This window comes from Wolffia australiana, chromosome 3 (genome assembly GCF_029677425.1).
Source record: "Wolffia australiana isolate 7733 chromosome 3, ASM2967742v1".
NCBI classification, from domain to species: Eukaryota; Viridiplantae; Streptophyta; class Magnoliopsida; order Alismatales; family Araceae; genus Wolffia; species Wolffia australiana.
The window spans coordinates 21,885,001-21,906,907 of NC_135837.1; the positions used below are offsets into that span (position 1 = coordinate 21,885,001).

The following is a 21,907-nucleotide window of genomic DNA, read 5'->3' on the forward strand; positions in this document are numbered from 1 at the left end:
CTCCTCTGCCGAGAGGTTTCAAGTCGAAAGAAAAGCTTGCAAACATCATGTTGCTGATTCCTCTTGTATGTGTCTCCACATAATTTTTTGTGACGGTCATGGACGCTCACAGACATTGATTGTCCCCCATCTGTTGGCATTCAAGCTAATCACTCGGGTCATTGGGAACTTGTCTGTTGTCAAGACCCCTCGTGTCCACTACTTGGACTTCCGTCCCAGGTCAGTAGGTACTCTGACATACTTCTCGGTGATTTTCAAATGAACACATACAAGAGGTTTGACAACAGACATTATCTCCCGCCCCCTATGGTGTGACACAAGCCGTTTGATCTCGGAACTTTGTGTTACATTAGGATCTACATGACCTCCTTCTCATATTTGGAACTAGACCTTTCAAATTTGAATTGTGAGTTAGTTCCACAATTATTGCCTTTAGTTAACGTGGTTTCTAAGGAGGTTTGAATTGGCTTCTAGAGTGGGATTCTTGTGTATTGGGCCTCCTACTATTATGTAGGAGATAATATGAGTGTCTCCTTTCGTCCTTTTTGTATCATAAATTTGACCATTTTATTTACCTAAGTCCTGTTTTTAAAATAAAACTCTATGAAGATGTTAGAAATCCACGTGACTCTTAGGAGTCAAGTGGGGTTAGTCTCAAAGATCAATAAAGTATATAAAAATAGATGTTAGGAAAATAAATCATAATTTTCTCATTTATCCATAAATGATGAATAATGTAAGTGCAAATCTAAAAATAAGAGGTAATGAAGACGCAGAAAAGCATTTATTTTTTGACCTAATTTGGTATAGCGGGGACACAATATGGAGAGAGTCAGAGAGTAAAGAAAGGATACAAAATAAGGTTGGAGAGAGTGAGTAATGAGAGGGACATAGAGTTGTGAGAGGATAGATATAGCGAGGAAGTTAAAGAGAGAGAGATATAGGGAGAAAAAGATTGGATAGAGATTATGTGTGAGAAATAGGGAGATACAAGATAGAGAGTCTTGGAGGAAGTGGAGAGAGACAAAGGAGAGTGAATAGAGAGCGTGTGTGAGAAATTGGGAGATTGAGTTTGGAGAGTTTTTGAGAGAGTGTATAAATAGAGAGAGGGAGAGACGAGGGTGGATAGAGAGTGTGTGTGAGAAATAAGGGGATCAGAGTATAGAGAGTCTTTGAGAGAGTGGAGAGATAGAGAGGGAGAGGAGAAGAGTGGATAGAGAGTGTGTAAAACATAGGGATATAGAGTATATAGTCTTCGAGAAAGTGGAGAGAGAAAGAGAGTGATGGAGCGCGCCCGAATGACATCGACAAATCATTATCAAAGCCGTCCTCGGCATCATCAGCATCACCGCTGGTCCATGTCCAGCCCGACCAGAACGCCAAAGCGTCTGTGAGAACACCGGTGTTTAAATACCCCAGATAGAGCATGCCTGTGTCTATATCACTGTGTTTTAATTATCTATTTTTAAGTCATTTGATCCATGTTTGTGTTCGTCACAACGAGTGCCCCCTACTTGTCATGACGCGTCGGTATCACCGTGTTTTCGTATCCGTTCGTATCTTTCCATTTTCGCGTGGTTTTATTTTGTTATTTTCTCATCTATGTTGTAAATGGGTGGGGGAGATTCTTATAGGACTCCCCTTTCTGGACTCCTTGTAATGGCCCATCATGGACCCATATAAGGCCATGATGGGACCACGTCCTATTTTCAGATCTGGAATTGTTTTGTTGGGAGTTACCACTCGTACAGGTCTCATGATAAGCCAAAAATAGGGGTAAATTTTATATAATTTTCAACCCTTGTTGACGCAAGACGACTAAGGACTGGATGACTGGAGTACGGGGAAGGTTACGGATGGATGGACGATGGTGGATGGGTTGGGTACAGGAGGGATAAAACAGCCCACAGAAATATGCACAGTCGGATTCGGACTTTAAAACTGATGAAAAACTGGTGGTTCAGCTCCGACCCTTGTCGAGGGCAGGAGTACTGTCTTCACCCACCGCGACGATGCCTAAACAGCGAAGTCAATACCCGAATTCACGTCACGAAGAAACACTCAAAAGAGAGGGAGGAAGTGAGAGTCCAAACCAAATCTAATCCTGACAGCGGTGGAAACTTCTCGAGAAAATACTGAACGGAGAACACTTCGACACCAAAGAGTTCAGGCATACCTCGGCACCATAGTGCATGAAGAGGATGCAGGAAATTTGGACCGAGGCAAGACTGAGTGATTCCAGGCATTGAGCGGCCCACTGGACGAAAAGACTGCGCGTTCTGGGCGTTGCACGGCCCTGGTAGGGAGTGAGGTGGACGATCGGGCACGGATGAAGGAAGTGGGGACTGGCACCAATCCTAGGCGGCGGTCTTGGGCGGCCTAGGGCGGCCAAGGCGGGCTGCCTGGGCGGCCTGGGGCGGCTGCCTTGGGCCGCCTCTGGCGGCAGCCCTAGGCGGCCTGGGCAGCGGTCTTGGGCGGCGGTCTTGGGCGGCCTACGGCAGTTTGGCCTAGGCGGCCTGGGGCGGTGGCTTTGCGCGGCTGCCTTGGGCAGCCTTGGGCGGCAGCCCTGGGCGGCCCGGGGCGGGGGCCTTGGGCGGGTTGCCCTGGGCAGCCTGGGGTGGCTGCCTTGGGCGGCCTTGGGCGGGTTGCCCTGGGCAGTTTGGGGTGGCTGCCTTGGGCGGCCTTGGGCGGCAGCCCTGGGCGGCGGCCTTGGGCGGCCTAGGGTGGGTTGCCCTGGGCGGCCTGGGGCAGCTTTCTTGGGTGCTCAAGGGCGATGGCCTGGGGCGGTAGAGAGAGAAAGGGGGAGAGTGAGAGAGAAAGAGAGGAAGGATGAGGGGTGGAAGGCCGACAAACGCGAGGCCGCGGCGGCGGCGGCGGCGGTGGTGGCGCTAGGGCTGGAGAGATAGGGAGGCTTGGGTAGTCCTCCAAGAAGAGTTAAACAAAACTCAATTCTTGAAATATGACTGCCTAACTGTTTCTTGAAACAATGGCCTACACATATAGGCCTTGGAGGAAAGAGAAAATACAACTTAAAGACGAGAAATTAGAGAATAGAAATTAAAGACGAGACGTGCTTCATGTCACGCCAAGGGGCAGTTGTTAATCTGCCGTTGGCGACGCATCATGATGCGGGAAGGAACGTGTGTGCTTGGAGACATGCGTAGCAGAGACGGTTGCGGCATGTCCATAGCGGGAGTGTTGACGTGCGTGCGTGGAGATGTGCGTAGCGGAGACGGTTGCGGCATGTCCGTAGCGGGAGTGATGACGTCAGTTGACTGCAGCGGCGTATCCATGGTGGAGACGTTGACTTTGGTTGACTGTGGCGACGTGCCCGATGGTGATGTGTTGGTGTCCTCGCCATCACTTGTCGTTGTCAACTTTAACTTATACAATAAAATTTATAAAAACCCTACTTAAGATGTGTAGTGATAAGTATGAGTATCGTCGAAGGGAAGGTAGTAAGGAATCCAATTGCTGTTCTTCTTGAATAACTTGAACCTTGATTCGGGTTAATTTAATCTTCAACAGAGATCAAATTACCCTAGTTAGAGGAGAAATTTAGAAAGGGGGTTAGAATAGATGAGAGGAATGGAAGAAATAAGGGGCTCTAAATTGAATTAGTTGATCCAATTGAAAGGATCAAAGAATTAAATTAGAGAGACTAAGAAGAAAATTTTGATTTGTTTTGGTTGATTCTGTAGTTTTGGTAATTCAGGAACAACTATTCTATTAGATAATGGAATGGGAAATTCAATCTCCTAGAAAGTTAACACTTTTTTATGTTTTTTTATAGTTTTTCTGAAATGCACTTGGAATAGCTTGGTAAATTTCTCAATTTCTCCTCTCAATCCTAGTCAGGGTGATGCGAAACGCTATCGGCCGGGATCGAACGACGTGTTTCACGTCACATGAGATGATGATGTCGTGTTGTGAGATAATATTCAAAAATAATGCACGTATGGACGAGCGATACAAGACCTCAAAAGATAACGACGTAGATCGGGACGATCACCCAAGAAGAATGATCCGAGGATCAAACTCCCGATGACCCTCGGAATCTACTAGACGTCTAGGCAAGAGGGGCGTCCAACGGCCCTGTCAGGTTCGGAATTTAAGTGGTCAGAGGACAGTCCGTTTACCTCAAGAAAGCTCCTATTCTCGTCAATGGTGGTTAATCCTATTTCTGGCAATTTTCGAGGCACCGGGGCAGAAGACGCGATAGCGGAGGACGGCACTGCAGGTAGTAATAATACTGGTTTAAGATGGAGAGGAGACGAGCTGACCTGAGAGCGCGTAGTCCACGGCGTGTTTCGGCAGGCGAGGCGTCGGCGAGCCGGGCGGGGGCGGGAGATCGGACGAAACGTGATGACGGACGAGTCGTCGGTAGGTTCACGGCGCTGTGAGGACGGACGATCACCGAGTGACGCTGAATCACAGGCGAGTACCGAGCGGTGGGGCGGGATCGTGGCACACTCGGCGGGGTAGCGCCGGTCGTAGTCGGCGATGGAGGTGGCGCAGGACCAGCCCGCGGCGCGGAGACAGAGCTGCGACGGGGTTGAGTCCGCGGCGTGCGGCAGGATCGCCGAGCGGCGCAAGTCTGCGTCACGAGCGGATTCGCGGCGCGAGCGAGGCCTGGGCACGACGGAGCTGGAACGTGGCGCGGGGCGATACCGCTGGACGGTATGGGCGGCGGTGCGGGGCAGACCAGCGGCGCGGGCGTCGTTCTTGACGCAGTGGGCGGAGTCGCACCGCGGGGCTTGCGACGTCGGGTGAGACTGCCGCGCGGGTGGTGCCGCGGTGCAACGCGGGCGGATGCGCGGGACGGAGCCGCGACCGGGAAGGGTTGGGCGGCGAGGGTGGATGCCAAGAAGCGGGTGGGGGGGGGGCAGCGGTGATCAAGGTCAGGGGAAAGATGGGGCGACGGTGATCATGAAGGGTGGAATATGACCAAGGACGAAGGAGACGAGAGGGGGGAAAGATAGCGGAGGGATGTGGGTGGTCAAGAACGGTGGAAGGATCAAGATGGGTGGCGAGGGAAGGAGAATGGATGGGGAAATGGACAATGATGTCAAGAATTCGGTTGAGGGATCAAGAATCGATGAGGAATGGATGGAGATGGTCAAGAACGGGGAGGAATGCGGGCGAGGCGAGGGTAGAGAAGGATGAAGGTGGAGGGAGAAATCAAGAACCTTTGCGGAGATGGTTCTTGATCGGTCGCGGGCGTTCCTCCTCGCTGGAGGTAGATGTCCCGATGCAGCACGGCGCCGTAGTCGTCACGAACCTTGAGGACGCCCAGAGTGATCTCGATGGGAATCCTCTCAATTCTTGATTCAACGGCTTCTTGGAAATCTTGAACGTGCCAGAGTGATCTCGATGGCACGGTTGAACACGTCCCGCCCGGAGTGATCTCGACGGACAAGACGTGGGCTCTACCCTCTCCGGAGTGATCTCGACGAAGAGACGGGGCTAGCCAAACCCCCTACGCTACAGCTACGATAAGGGGGAAGATTTCTGAAAATACTTTTCAATTCAAAAACTTCCAAGTAGTCCTTGGGCATGCCCTCCTTATATAGGAGGAGGGGTGCCAAGGAGACGTGGGGGGAGGTGGAACCGTCATGAGACGTGGTTCGACCTCTCCTTACAAAATCAAAATACAATCTTTAAAATAAAAGAAAGACGAGGATGGGCCCTACGATACTGGCCCAATCCATAATTCGGAATGCAAAGAAAATACACATAGAAAAACATAAATTGTTCGAACCTACCCGGAGTACTTAAACCCCGAGTTGCGGACGTCGGCACGAGCTGTCCGACGTGGCTGCTGGCGGGTCGTCGTCGGTCGTCCGGCAGATGTTGTCGTCGTCGTCAGGTCGTCGTCGGCACGATGGTCCTCCATCACAGGGCTTGTACATGCCTCTCAAGACAAGCGATTTAGAAGTTCAGACAGAAATCAAGAAGAATGATTACGAGATTCTACTAACCACATCCAAAATACACCAAAAAATTCAAATATAATGAATGAAAAAGTACCAAACAAGTTGATCCAAGCTGGAGCTCCTCTCGGTATTGCAGCTGTGATAGAGCACCATCCAGAATGACCCCCTCCTCTCGAACTGTGATGGAGCTCCTTTCGGGTTTGATCTCTGAGCGCCACGTACCCCTTGGCGAAAAATAAAAACAAAGAGAAATGGTCAGAAAAATAGGCTCAATACGTTTTGAGATGCACCTAAGGTGCGTTCTTTTTAATGCGTTGACCACTCGCAGCTCGCCACGTCACCGCCCCTGCACGTGCATTGTACGCGCAGCGCGGGCGGTGAACTTACCTCCCGTGGCACCCTATCATCAACCACCGTCGGATTCGAATGCGAAGGCTGATATGAGGCAACATTGACTGCGGAAAAATCAACAGGACATTTTGCGTAGAAGCCCTTTTAAAAATACAAAATTGTCATCTGACGCCACCCAAAAGTAATTGTGTATATGCCCCTTGCGCATTCTCTCTCCTCTGATTTTTTCGGAAATCACAAAAATACCATGCATATTGCCAAATTTCCATAATTATGTCTATGCCACTACCGAGAGCTGTTTTAGGGATATAGTTGCAGCAGACTTTACAAAAAGCCCCTCAAAGTTGGAAGATAACATTAATACTCATTTTCTCCTTATAAACATATCCTTTTCTTAATTAAAAATTTAGTCCTTCCTCAAATAAATCTCAGTAAAATCCTAGAAAATCCTAAAAAATCCTAGAAAATTCCAGAAAATTCTAGAAAATTCAGTAATTCATTCATACACTAATAAACCTCAAAATTGAACATTAAACCTTCCATTTTCATTTTTAAAAAATTATTTTTAAAGCTCAAATAAATCCCTAAAAATTTGTAAAATTAATGGCAAATTAGGAAAAATCAGAAATCACTTGAAAACATGAATTTCATGTAAATATATGATAACAACCCCTTTTAATCTAGTTAAATGCATAAAATTGTGCAAAATTGCTTGAAATACAGACCGGATTTAGGGTGTTATCATGTCACCGTGAGAGAATGAAAGGAGAGAAGAGGAGAGGAGGAAGAAGAATAAGAAGAAGAAGAAGAAGAAGAAGAAGAAGAAGAAAGAAGAAGAAGAAAGGGGAAGACAGGAAGGAGGAAGAAGACACTAGTGTTGGCAGCCCGCTCAGAGAGCCACCCTTGTGCCACAAAAGAGGTCAAGATTTGGAAAGATAACAGAGACGATGGCTGACTCATCCACTCTTCTGGATGACTCAACCTCTTTCCTACCGGCGCAATCCATTTCAGTCTTCATGATCGTTTGCCCGCTGACTCAATCTCTTAGTGGGTTTGTACAAGCATGGGCAAGTGGTAGAGATGGAACGCACGATGGAGGAACTAAAGGTGAAGAAGCCATTGGGGAGCGCGCATTTGATTTCAGAGAACTGTAAACCCTAGTCGGTTGACTTCGACCGGCCTGATTGTCAATTAAATATTATTATCAAATAAACTATTTAAATCCCATCAGTTGTCGAAAGTTGTAACATCGTCCTACAGCTAACGGTCGTCACCGTCATCTACCCATCTTTAGTAGTCTGTTCTTCATCATCCGAACGATGACGAAATCATTATCGTCATTTATGTTAGATTAATTTCTTAATCTATGGACAATTATATATATGTATGTATATAATTGCATATTGTTAAGCTATCAGTTATAAATCCCACTTCATATGTGATTCGCTTAATAACGGGATTAAGACATTTATCACAATAAGTGTGGTAATTAATTGTGTAGAGGCTAAGCTTATCTTAATTATAATGATGGGATTAATTAAGACAGGCTTAAGAGGATTAAGTATCTCCTCTTCCTATAAATAGGGGCCAGGTCCTTGGGTCATAAGGTAATTGACTTTTCTCATGAGCGTCCCATTACTCAGAGAGACTTCAGGAAGTCATCCGGTATTGATCCAAAAGGCCTCCCCTGAAGATTATTCGATTCAACTAAGCGAAGACGTGATGGATCGAGGTATGTTTTAGATTGATTTACATTCACGTACGATCTTCATCATCCTTGAGAATCGATGCAAGACTGATAACATGCAATTTTATCATGCAAAATCAGGGATTTTATAAGAAATTTTTATCTAAAAGATCCATATTGCATGTTATCATATTAAAAAGATAAGCAATTTCTAAAAAATTTGATTTTATATAATTTCATGAACTTTTAATTAATTATGCACAATTTTCTGGATTTTATTTTTAGGAAAAATGATTTTTAAAGTAGAAATATATTTTCTAATGAATTTATTTCAATTGGAAATGTTTTCTAATAACTTTTCTGATTTTTCCTGATTTTTTCAGATTTTTTTGGAGTGATTTAGAGCCAAAAATATATTTAATTCATTGAAAAAATCACTCTCGGATTTTTTTAATTGATCACAGGCGTATTTATCCAATTTTCGGACTTTTAAGGGCATTTTTCAGGTTTAAAAAGCCGCAAAGGGTTTTTTTATAAATTTCAGCGAATTTCTATTTTTCTTTGAATTTTTGGGCGACGCGCAGCGCGCCACGTCGCCGGTTACTGTTACAAAGCGGAGTAAATAGTTTTTTTTTGAATTAAAAAAATCATTTTCTCCCTCTGTGCGTAGCGCGGTGCGCGCCACGCACAGAGGGGTACGTGGCGCAATTGGAGGCATTGAGCGCTTTGTACTCATATATTACGTGCAAATTAAACTCACCATGCGCTGTATGCATTCTGTTACACAGGGGGGTACGTGGCGAATTTTGGCGCTTTAGCGCTTGAGAAAAGAAAAAACGTGCAGCCAATCAGAGCGCGCCACGTGGATTCTCTAACCGTTCGACCAGAGGAGAGAGAAAATCAAGCCTAAAAACTTCAAAAAATCATAACTTTTCATCCTGATTTCCAAATGACCTGAAATTTTCAGGGTTTGTTTGTAATATTCGTAACCACCTTTCTGAGCCAAGAACACTATAAATTGGGCTCAGGAAGGTGGCGAAATTTGAACTTTGATTTGGAGCTCCAATACAATTGGCCTGGAGGACACAGCTTATTTCAACAGTTCAGATCCGGATTGGGGCCTCTCCAAAGTCTTGTAAGTCTTCATACCTCTTCAGATTCGTGATTTCTTGAAGTTCTAACACGCCAAGGCATAGGCGAAAGGTATACGCCCTAGATTCATGAATTTTTAGAGAGAAGCAGAGGATCTTTGGTTAGAAACCAAAAATTCTATCTTAGGAGTTAGATCTAATCATAATTCAACATTTTCTATCAGTTAGATCTGTCATTTTTGACAGATCTGACTGTTTAGACAAAAAATCCCCAAATTTCATGCACTTTCTCTCTCTAGATTAAACTTTCACTTTCTCTCTCTAAAATTCAAAATTCAAGTTTCAATTCTTTAATTCTCATCAATCTGAACTTCCACACAAAATTTCATTCAAAAATTCTCTCATTCAATACCTTAATCCTAAAAATTTCATAAACTCTCTTAAATTTCTCTCTCTTCAAGTCTCTTACATTGAAATTCCACTTAAATTCACTAATTGACTCAGAAATTCTTGCAGACTGCCTCTCTAGGGTTCGACTCCTTACTCATCATTTTACTAAAATCTAAATTGAGAAAGGAATTATAAATTTCATTGCATAAGCCTAATCAAACAACGACAAATTAGGGATTAAAACACCGCAAATTTTAGGCTTATCAAAGACTCCTGCGGATCTAACAAGTGGTATCAGAGCCTACTTGCATATGTTCTTAAGGGATGAACAATTTTTTTTTATATCGTACGTGTTGCATGTTGATATTCATTCAAAATCATTCATCGTACATTCAGATTTGATATTTATTTTATTGATGTTATGTGGAATACATGATGTTAGATGATATTTTATTTCTTCTGACATTACTTTCATGTTTAGAATGATGACAAATCCATACTGTTGAAGGATAAGCGTAAATTATTATTTTTTCTTCTTTAATGTGGTATGTCGAAGAAATTTTTTTTTTCTTTTTCCATGAGGCAGTCAGCCTCAAGGGGCTGACAGCCTCAAGGAACCTCAAGGCTCCCTTGAGGCGGTTGACCGCCATAAGGCGGTTGGCCCCTAAGGCAGTGACCGCCCGTGAGGTGGTCAGCACCGTGAGGCGTTCACCGCCCTTGAGGCGGTGACCGCTCTTGAGACGGTCACTCACCACCTCAAGGGCGGGGCCATTAAGGGGCCCGCGGGTCCCGAAATGGGTGGCCCATATTGGGCCGCCCAAGGGCCCCGTGGGTTCCTTAATGGGAGCCCATTTCGGGCCGCCCAAGGGCCCCGCAGGGAGCCCTAACAGGCGACCCATTTCGGGCCGCCCAAGGACCCTGCAGGGAGCCCTAATAGGCGACCCATTTTGGGCCGCCCAAGGGCCCCGAGGGTCCGTTAATGGGCAGCCATTTCGGGCTGTCAGGGCCCCCCAAGGCCCCTTAAAGGGCAGCCCATTTCGGGCCACCCATTGGGCCCCACGGGGACCCATAATGGGTAGCCCATTTTGGGCCACCCATTGGGCCCCACGGGGACCCATAATGGGTAGCCCATTTTGGGCTGCCCAGGGCCTTCAAGAGTCCTTTAAATGGCGGCCCATTTGGGCCGCCCAAGGGGCCCCACAGAGACCCATAATGGGTAGCCCATTTCGGTCTGCCCACGGCCCCCGAGGGTCCCTTAAGGGGCGGCCCAACCCAGGGGCCCTGGGGGACCCTTTTGTGGGCAGCCCAATCCAGGCCGCCCAAGGGGCCTAGCAAAACCCTATTAGGGGCAGCCCATTTCGGGCTGCCCCAAGGCGTTGTGTGATTAATAATTGAGGGCCCATTTTGGGCCACCTTGGGGCCCTATAAATATATAAAAAGACACATTTGGCCTACTCTTGGGGCCCTTTAGGTATGATATAGATGGCCCATTTTAGACTTCCTTTGGCCCTTGTAAGACTTAAATGGGCCACTACAGCAGCCATCCCAAGGCAATAATAGTTCATATTAGGTCTTTCAGAGATGGAAATATCCAATTTTAAGTTGCAAATTAGCCATTTAAGGGCCGATAATTCAAGTTTGATTGATTTTCACCACTAGCTGGCCGAAGAAGGTCCTAAATGTATTGGTCTATGTTAGTTGAATGCAAGATTGGCATATTATGTTTGGTATTTGGACTTGAAAATACCCACCATCATGGATAATCGAAGGTATTCATAACAGCAGTCAAGTACATGCAAATTCAGTACATTGTCTAGTGTAATGAGTTTTTGACGGAAACAATATCCTGCCAAAGTTGGCTCTTTTGTGGAAATCATTTACTCTACACATTGGATGTAGTGTACACGTGTCAAATGTCGGTACTAGCTGGCCCAAAGGACAGTAAATACTGGACGAGACTTTGTATGCTCGTGATAAATGACATGAGACAAATATTCAGTTATTTTTCTTGTGATTGGTTAGTCGGTCCAAAGACAGACTTGCTAGTTAACGGGAACTTTTTTGTCTATGTTATTATTTACAACATGATGTCAATTGCAGTTAATGTTATTATCCAAAGATGATACATTATTGTTGCACCCGATGTCTTGCGATGGGTTTGTACTTTAATTTGCAATTCAGTTCCCTATGTGAGCTATTTGTCCTATTATACAGCGACTGCACACGCGTACATCACTGTACAAGGGCATAAAATTCCCATCTTGAATCCCAATGACTTTCTGACATGGAAGAAAGATGTAATGATTGCCCTCACATACTCAAATCTTCCTTATGTCATGAGATCTGAAAACCCAGCCGATGGGATTAATTAAGTCTGTGCCCTTAGACATGTGGTGGCTCGACTCTAGGGCTACTATTCATGTTAGTGTGTTTATGTAGGGTTGCCTCCATTGCTGGAAATTGAGTGCCATTGAAAGCTTCAATTACACCGGGAATGTCCAATTCAGCAGAAGTGGTGGCAATAGGGATGTTTAGGTTGCACTTAAAGTCTGGATGCTGTTTAGACTTGATAGAGACTTCCTTGGTACCGTCTTTTAGACGTAATTTAATTTCTGTATCTGTTTTGGACAAATTCATTTATACTTGTATATTCGGAAATAATAAAGTTAGTCTCTTTTATGAATCAAGTCTAATCAGCACTGGCTCTTTATTAAGTGATAGAAACCTTTATATACTAGATGTGGACGTCCCATCCAATGAAATTCTGCATACTAGTGCAAAAGGGGCCAAGAGGAAGTTAACGAATAAGAATTCCATTTCATTATGGCACAAAAGACTGGGGCATATCTCTTATCAGAGAATGGATAGCCTTGTGTCAAATGGTATTCTGGATCCCTTTGATGACGAGGATATTCACACTTGCATCAAGTGTATCAAGGGAAAACAAACAAAACCTAAGGGAAAAGGGGCCATTCGAGCTTCAGATATCTTGGAATTGATTCATACAGATATATGTGGACCATTCCCTACAACAACTAGAAATGGTCAACGCTACTTTATTACTTTCACAGATGATTATTCTTGATATGGCTACTTATATTTCATTCATGAGAAATCAGAATCTCTGGAAATGTTTCAGAAATATAAAGCCAAAGTTGAAAATCAGCAAAACAAGCGGATTAAGACCATAAAATCTGATCGTGGAGGACAATTCTACGGCTGATATAATGGTTAAGGTGAACAATGTCCAGGACCTTTTGCTAAATATCTTTCAGAATGTGGTATTGTTCCTCAATACACCATGCCAGGTTCACCCCACATGAATAGTGTTGCCGAGAGGCGAAATAGAACACTCCAAGATATGGTTAGAAGTATGCTTGCAGAATCTCCTCTTCTTATGAACATCTGGGGCGAAGCACTCAAGACGACTGCCTATTTACTTAATCGAATTCCAACAAAGGCAACTAAGAAAACTCCATATGAGCTTTGGACAACTCGCAAACTAAGTTTGAAACATTTATACATTTGGGGTTGTCAAGTAGAAGCACGACCCTTATTGCCTAATGAACGGAAGCTTGACTCCAGAACTTTCACTTGCTATTTTTTTGGATATTCTAAAATGTCTAGAGGTTTTAAATTTTATGACCCCACTACTAAAGCCATTTTTGAGACGGGAAATGCTCATTTTTTTGAGGATGTTGAGTTTGCAGGGGGAGATAAAGTTCATGACATTGTCTATATGGAAGAATTATAGGATGCCCCGTTAGTTATTGTTGATGACCAAGAAGATGAATTAATCACACTTGGCCCACTAAAAAATGCACCACTAATTCAAGATAATTCTTCATGCTCCTCTATTCTAGTTAAACAAACATCACAACCTCAAATACAAGTGCTCTTAAGAAGATCCACTAGAGAAAGAAAATCTGCAATTCCGGATGACTATATTATTTTTCTCCAGGAACATGAGGCTGATTTTGAGATCATGGAAGATGATCCTCTTAATATAAAACAGGCCATGCAGAATTTTAACTCTCAAAGGTGGATAGATGCCATGAACGAAGAAATAAAATCTATGGTTGACAATGACGTTTGGGATCTTGTCCCATTACCCGAAGGTAAGAAGCCCATTGACTGCAAATGGATATTTAAAACCAAAATGAATTCAAAGGGTAATATGGAAAGATATAAAGCTCATCTTGTTGCAAAAGGTTTTACTCAACGAGAAGGCATACATTATGATGAGACTTTCTCTCCAGTTTCATCGAAAGACTCCTTTAGAATTATAATGGCACTTGTAGCGCATTTTAATCTTGAACTACACCAGATGGATGTCAAGACTGTGTTTCTTAACGGAGACATCAATGAGACCATATATATGGTTCAACCAAAAAACTTTGAGATCGGAGATCCAAAGTCAATGGTCTGCAAATTAAAGAAGTCCATCTATGGTCTAAAGCAAGCTTCTCGTCAATGGTATCAAAAATTTCATCGAATTATTGACCCTTTTGGTTTTGAGGCAAACTTAGCAGATGAATGTGCGTACCATAAGTTTAGTGGGAGTAAATACATATTTCTCGTCCTATATGCAGATGACATATTACTTGCCACAAACGATACAAACCTACTTCATGACATGAAGAAATTTCTGTCGAGTCATTTTGAGATGAAGGATCTCGGTGAAGCCTCATATGTATTGAGCATTTAGATATATCATGATCGCTCTCAAAATATCTTAGGTTTGTCTCGAAAGGGATATATTGAAAAAATCCTTAAACGATATGGCATGGAAGATTGTAAACCTCTAGACACTCCTATTGCTAAAGGAGACAAGTTCAGTCTTGATCAGTGTCCAAAGAACAATTTTGAAAGCCAGGAAATGCAAAAGATTCCTTATGCATCAGCTGTGGGGAGTCTTATGTATGCACAAGTTTGTACACGCCCAGATATTGCTCATATTGTTGGTGTACTTGGCCGATATTTAAGTAATCCAGGTATGAATTATTGGAAAGCAACCAAGAGAGTCATGCGATACCTTCAAAGAACAAAAGGACATATGCTCACATACAAGAAATCAGATCGATTGGAGATCATTAGGTATTCTGATTCTGATTTTGCTGGATGCGTTGGTAGCAGAAAGTCTACTTCATGCTATATTTTTCTGTTAGCATAAGGAGCTATATCTTGGAGAAGCGCAAAGCAGACATTGATAGCATCTTCTACTATGGCAGCAGAATATATAGCATGCTATGAAGCATCAAATCAAGATAATTGGCTGAAGAATTTTGTCACAAGCTTGAGAATCGTTGATGGCATTGAAAGACTGCTAAAGCTCTATTGTGATATTCAATCAGGCATTATGTTTGCCAATAACAACAGGAGCTTAATGAAATCAAAGCACATTGATATCAAGTTCCTAGTTGTGAAAGAAAAAGTTCAGACAGGGCAGTTGTCTATTGAGCATATTGGGACAAACTCCATGGTAGCGGATCCACTCACAAAAGGACTGCTGCCAAAGGTCTTTCATGAGCATACTGCTCATATGGGTTTAATACCTCATGAGGATATGTAATTCAGTGGGAGTTTGTATTTTGATGTTCATTCAGTAATAGACATATTATGGAGTTTCTTTTCATGCATGAGTAATCTCCTAAATTTAAGCATGTCTGAACAAACTTCAGTTGACCTCCATTCAGAATCCGGAGGACTAAGTTGGAAATGTACACGTATGAATCACATGTTGTATAATTTCCATGCTACACATCCATACATGTTCTATGTCATTCATTGAATTGGTGTATGTGATCATTGTTTGGGTTTAGTTACTATTAATGTAACAAAAGCCCCTTGGTTCTATGCCAGTTTGTGATGGACGAGATTGGTTCAAATGTCTTAGTAATGATAGCAAAGTTTTTGAGCTCCTATAGTGATGATATGCAATATTTCATAAACATATTTATATTGTCCAAGTGGGAGATTGTTAGATTAATTTCTTAATCTATGGACAATTATATATATGTATGTATATAATTGCATATTGTTAAGCTATCAGTTATAAATCCCACTTCATATGTGATTCGCTTAATAACGGGATTAAGACATTTATAACAATAAGTGTGGTAATTAATTGTGTAGAGGCTAAGCTTATCTTAATTATAATGATGGGATTAATTAAGATAAGCTTAAGAGGATTAAGTATCTCCTCTTCCTATAAATAGGGGCCAGGTCATTGGGTCATAAGGTAATTGACTTTTCTCATGAGCGTCCCATTACTCAGAGAGACTTCAGGAAGTCCTCCGGTATTGATCCAAAAGGCCTCCCCTGAAGATTGTTCGATTCAACTAAGCAAAGACGCGATGGATCGAGGTATGTTTTACATTGATTTACATTCACGTACGATCTTCATCATCCTTGAGAATCGATGCAAGACTCGTGCGGATCTAACTGTTTATCCCTACCTGTAATCCATATCTTGCACTTGAATTGGGCAAATTGTGAGAAAAGCAATTGCCTCATTATATCATCAGGTGCCAATGTTTTGTCGAAGAAACCAACGCGAGCGTTCAATCCCAACAAGGGCTGACTTCAGTGTGGAGTCAAATACCGCACAGAAATCATTCACCACGTTTCCCATCAGCTTCACCAACCCCCACGACCTCGAATTCACCAGCAGAACAAGTTCTGCAGTCGTAGGACAGAAAAAAGCAAGCTTGGTAAAAATCAACTTCTGCCTAAAACGGGTGTCATTCACTTGCTTACCAGCTTGCTCTTCTTCTTCTTCTGCTTCTGCGTCTTCAGTTTCTCCTGTTCCATCCACGCAAGTAGCTCATCTTGTCGTGCCACCGCGTCTTCCAGGGCCTGAGAAATAGTTCAAGTTTGAACCAGAAATCATTAAAGAGCAGCAATCCCGGCTTTTTGGCTCCGCTGCCGATCATCCGATAGAATAATGATTGATTTCAGAAGAAAGGAGAATTTCTCTACCTGCTTCGTGGCCTGCAGCTCGGCCTCCAAGGCCTCGACTCGGCTGACGGCCTGCGCCAAGAGCTGCTCCTTCTCGCAGGGCATCTGCGGGGGCCTGCTGCTCAGAGCGATGAACTGTTCTTCGAGGTCGCCGAGCCGCTTCACGACGGAGGAGAACTCGACGGGAGAGGCTGCGGGTGGCGCGCGTCGTCGGCGGGCGGCGGTGCTGGCGGGGGTCTGCTCAGCGGTGCCGGCGGTCCAGAGAATAGCCGGCTCGGCTTTCTTCTTCTTCTGCATGCCATTTGCCACGCGAAGAACGGCGAAGACGCCCACGAAGAAAGTCGTCACCCGGGAGACCATCAACCCGCTGAGACTCTTCCCGGGTGCCTTGGACAGTGCTTGGATAGATAATTCCCCTGCACTTTCAAGCGGCTATTTACTCACGTTACCTCGTAAGATAATCTATTCATGCAACTAAGGCTCGTGGCTGCTGGTAAGAGGGGGAACTGATGATGCAAAGAATTCCCACTATCTACTACGTTTTCTCTGGTGATCTAAATGATTATCTTGTTCTACTGCATGGAAGGTTTTTCTGAGGGTACTAAGGGTTGTCAGTGAAGAGAGAGATAGTGAGGAAGCGTACCGTTGCTGTCGGGAAATTTATCGTCCGAAAATTCCTTCCGCCAGGATGCGTCCACCGCCTTGTCGACCAGGGGAGTGGTGGCGCCCTTGCAACGAGAAATGGAAACGTTTGTCCCCGTTTCATCTCTCTTCGGCTGCAGCCCAAGAAAAGAAGACCCTCAGAGAAAGAGAAATAACGAGAGCAAGAGAAGCAGGTATAGAGAGAGATAGAGAAAAGAGAGCAACACAAGGGGAGAGGGAGAGAGAAATAGATAGAGAGAGATAAAGAGGCAGACAGACAGACAGACGGAAAGAGAGGGAGAGAGATAAGTAGAAAGATAGAAGGAGAGAGAGAAAAGAGATAGATAGGCAGACATATAGAAAAAGAAAGAGAGAGACACATAGGCAGACAGAGAGAGAGATAGGAAGAAAAAGAGAGAGAGATAGAGGGATAGACAGATAGAAAAAGAAGGGGAGAGACAGAGAGAGAGAGGGAGAGAGAGAGGGGAGTAGACGGACAGAGAGTTAGAGAGAAACAGAAAGAGAGAGAAAAAGAGAGTGATTGATTTCCCAGAGCAATAGGTAAAAAGCACTCATGGATGAATGGTCCACTCTCATACCGAAACTTAAGTTCCAAGCTTACGAGATGAAAAGAAGAAAGCAAAACGGAAGAGGCCAAAACCTACCTCTTCATGGACGGAGGACAGATGTGGCTGCTCTAAACTCTCAGAACAGTCTTTCCTGTCGCCCGTCACTGCTTCTTCCTGGAAAGATTCAAATTTTAATTTTAAAAAATATTAAAATATAACTCCATTCTATATTGTATGGACATAACATTACCTCGTCACCCAGAATCTTCTTGTCACTCCATTGTCTGCTACTGGCAATTTGGAGCATCTGCAGTTTAAAACTATCAGACAAAACTACGGGAAAACCATGCTTGTCTATAACCTAAGTGAGATTACACTTTACCTTGAGAATCTCTGGATCTTTCCACGGGCCTTTGTCAGATCTGAGACACCCTCCTGACTCGGAGCAAGTACAAGTGCCGCCGAGGAACTCCGGCAACTCGCTGGGAAGAACCCGAGAAAGTATTTTGATCATATTGTTCAAATTTCATGTTTACACAACGGAGTAACGAGTTGTGAAATCTAGCCACCTGGCGTCAATCACCTCTAAGAGCTTACTCTGGTACTTGTTCCCCAAAACCTGAGGGGTTGAATGTGGCAAAAGTATTAGATTTCCAATTTCGAGTGGAATACTCGTGAGATTACGGAGGAGTAGTCATACATTGATCTTTGCGGTGGTTTTCTGGTCAAGGAAAGATTTTAGAGAGCTCCACAACATTCTGAATCCGGGGCCCGCGTTGATAATGAACATGCGGTTAAGTGTCTGTTGTTCGAAAGGAGGTATCAAGAACCCTATAAAACACATTGGGCGAAGATCATATGAATCATTAAACAAAATATGTACCTCGGGATAATTTTCTCCGTCAATTCTTTGCAGGCGAGTGAGTAGATCTCTAGCAGTCTTTGACATATTCTTCAGTCCCTGAGGCCAACAAAAAGAAAAAACTCTTAAATTACCGCGTCAATTAAAAAAAGCGAGAGAGATGAACGCCTACCACTCCCTGTACGTCGATAATCGTCGTGCTCTGGTCGACTTTCCGTCTCGCGGCTAGTGAGCAGGCTGGGAACTTCAGATTGATGGTCCTCTCGAATTCTCTGACGTGATAGTTTAGATACCGCTCCAGTGTGGTCACTTGCAATAGCTTTGAAGTATCAACTTTTCCCAATTTTTCAATGTAAACCGGTCTCCCTTCCTTGTCTACACCGTGATGGCCCTGAGGATAGTACTCCAGGACTTCATCCAGCTCTTCGAATTCGAAATCCTGCGTCACAGAAAAAAAAAAGGACCCTTATGAAAATGTAATCCGAATACCCAATAACTAAAATGTAAAGCTGGACTTTCCTAGTGCACGCTATTATATGTTCTTAAAGAGTATCACTTTACTCCTAGGAATGCGATTCATTAATGATAATAGTTGGATAATGAAGTCTCATTAAGTGCGGTGTTTAAATAGATTTAAAGAGACTAAGTGTATTCTAATTACAATTACGGGATGAACTAGGATTAGACTAAAGAGGATTAAGTTTCTTCTCTTGCATATAAATAGGGGCCATGGCTCTTTAGTGCGCATTTCCCCGAGACTGAGAAGTTGTTGAACTTGTTGACTCAAATGTTCTGTAATTTACTGTTAATTTTTTTATTTACTCTATACAGTGTTATTAACTAAAACTCTTCCGAATAATCCAGCGCAAGAAATCCTAAAGTTTCTCTCACTAAGCTAACAGAAAACTTCTTGGGAAGATACTATGAAAATTGATAACGCCAAAGTTGACGATCAAATTGAGGGTGTTACCTCCAAAATGTTATCGGCGCCAAATTCCTTTCTCCACTGCAGCATATCAGCCCACATTTGTTTTGTTTTCTCAATATCGAATTTCCTGGCCTTCAAGAATCTGGATGAACAAGGAAAAAGATAAAGAAAACGAGAATATCATGCAAATGAAATCCAAGGATCCATGTTTGAGAATTTATCATTCTCGCGAGTGAATAAGTCTTTTCCTTGAGTTGAGGAAAAGGGATCAACCTTAGCATCATATGATAATCATCATGCTTTGCAGGCAACAGTTCTTCCAAGATCAATGCCTGACGAAATGCATCCACGACTTGTTCTTCTTCCGCATCACGGGTATCTTCAATGCTTATGGAGTGAACTCTATTGTGCCTTTTTTTATTCAACGAATGCCTGAACTTCGTGGAGGCGTTGATTGCTTTTTTCTTCAATGATCCAATTCTAGTTTTCCTTTCGTCCTCACTGATCTGAAGATCAGACTTCCCATTTGCTTCATCGTGATGATCAAGACCTGAAAATCAAAATACTCGACTTCATTTGGCAGGTACAGAACCATATTGAAAACGCGGGCTCCAAAACAAAATATCTTCTTCCTTTTTATCAACCTAAACTTCAATCCAAGTCAAACCAAAAAGAACACGTAAAAATTGAAGAATGTCCTCCAGTTTAGCCTCGGCATTGTCTTACGAACGGATCTCTCAAAAGGTTTACAACGAAAATGTACACTTGCAATATCAAAGAAACATTAAACAACAAAGAGACGGATTACTACTGTATACGTTGTTTCCTTACCGAGTCCAGGAAGCCGTTCCTGAATCCCTAGGACCGTTTCTGCCATAACTCAGCTCTGCAAGCTGATGTACCAAAGCACAAGGAGAGGAAGACTACCCACGCTCACTAATCAGAACGAAACGCCGCTCCAGAAATCTGTAGTTGAATAAGACTGAATAATGCAGGAATTTGTATATACTCCAGAACCAAAATTCTGGAAAAAGCTCGCCCAGGAAACGAACTGAACCCGTTGAATGTTCATTGAAAAAACCAAGACAATTAAAAAAAACGTTATAGCTCTTCAACTCTAACATGTAATTCAAAGAAATTAACAATGGATCCCGTACTCCCAAAACTTTGATTCTTGACAATCAATCTCCCACCGATCCGACTTTCCAAGCGACCAAACCAAAAATTATCCTACAAAAGAACAGAGAACAGTACAAAAACGATGAACTAGAACAAACCTGAAGGTCGACCGAGAACCACCCACAAACCTGCGTCCGCAACAGAGAATGGAAGGTGAACGAGGGAGAGATGACGCTTTGCTGAGGCGATTAACAGCCTCTGTTGGAAACGTAAGGAGGAGCTAAAATAGCGCAGGACAGCGCGGTTGCTAGAATGTCTCTCCAGTTTGCATTTAATTAGTAAGCTTTTGACGGAGTCCCCTGGCCAACTGTTCCAACGAACCTCATTCCCCCATTTCCGCTCTACCGTTCAATAATATAAATAACGTGCCGTTCAATAATATTTATATTTCGAATTTCTAAATTGAAGCTGCATGCAATTAAAACTCTGTAAAACTTCATGATATTGTCGTTTCTGATGTTTCCAACCGGCTGTGACACCCTACAAAGTGCAGTAACTTTTTCGTTTATTAATTACGCACATTCCTCAATAGTAGATAATGTAATGTGAAAAGTGGTATAAGCTTATATGTTGTATCATTGTGATGCTATATTACTAACTCGTTATTAATAAACTATTTAAAGCTATAATATAATTACTGAACAGATACGTAGTTTTGTTCAACGGAAAAAAGCGTAACTCAAAATTTAAACTTATGGCTGAAAGTAATCATAGGAGAATTTAATATTATGTGATGTAAGATGGTTATTTAAAAAATAATGTAAATATTCTGTAGTTAGCAATTCTGTTAAAAATAAAAATTTGGGGTATTTAAGTATTGTTTTGTGAATTAGACAGCATTAGTAAAAAAAAGATACCAAACACAAATAATGGGTAAAAAATAAATTCTTGCAAAAAATAATAAGAATAAGTCCTATTACATTTATTTTTTCATACATCAAATATTTATTATGACACAAACTATAATTATGTTGAGAATTACCATTGATGACATGATTTGTTTGAGTAGATACAAAAATGGACATTTTCAAAGTATCTTAATCTCTATCTCTATCTTTATCTCTATCCCTATCTTAATCTTATCTCTACCTTTATCTCTATCTTTATCTCTATCTCTATCTCTATCTCTATCTATCTCTATCTCTACTTCTATCTATATCTCTACTTCTATCTATATCTCTACTTCTATCTCTATCTCAATCCCTATCTATCTCAATGTATATCTCTACCTCTATCTTTATTTCTATGCCTATCTCTATCTCTATCTGTAATGAGTCTCCCATGGGCTAGGCGCCCATGAGTCATGACCCTT

The 21,907-nt window shown here is 42.9% G+C and overlaps 1 protein-coding gene across 1 annotated transcript; it reads right to left on the reverse strand.

Moving 5' to 3' along the window:
* Positions 1-15,791: 15,791 nt before the first annotated feature.
* LOC144700444 (phosphatidylinositol/phosphatidylcholine transfer protein SFH3-like) lies at positions 15,792-20,919 on the reverse strand. Its single transcript, XM_078571850.1, has 15 exons — positions 20,694-20,919; positions 20,248-20,382; positions 19,690-19,966; positions 19,459-19,558; positions 18,661-18,927; positions 18,510-18,587; positions 18,327-18,428; positions 18,196-18,245; positions 18,009-18,108; positions 17,877-17,933; positions 17,723-17,800; positions 17,059-17,191; positions 16,437-16,831; positions 16,215-16,313; positions 15,792-16,136 (listed from the first exon to the last, which is right to left on the reverse strand). Exons 2-15 carry the CDS (start codon positions 20,291-20,293, stop codon positions 16,119-16,121), a joined length of 1,800 nt encoding a protein of 599 aa, XP_078427976.1. The 5' UTR covers positions 20,294-20,382; positions 20,694-20,919; the 3' UTR covers positions 15,792-16,118.
* Between the last annotated feature and the right edge of the window lie 988 nt (positions 20,920-21,907).

What these genes read in the sequence shown, in the direction of transcription:
- LOC144700444 (XM_078571850.1), bottom strand. Translation starts at nt 20,293, where the DNA reads ATGGCAGAAACGGTCCTAGGGATTCAGGAACGGCTTCCTGGACTCG. An exon ending in TGTCCTCCGTCCATGAAGAG is followed by an intron (nt 17,192 to 17,722) that starts GTAGGTTTTGGC and finishes CTTGGGCTGCAG; the next exon opens with CCGAAGAGAGATGAAACGGG. An exon ending in AGCTGCAGGCCACGAAGCAG is followed by an intron (nt 16,314 to 16,436) that starts GTAGAGAAATTC and finishes ACTATTTCTCAG; the next exon opens with GCCCTGGAAGACGCGGTGGC.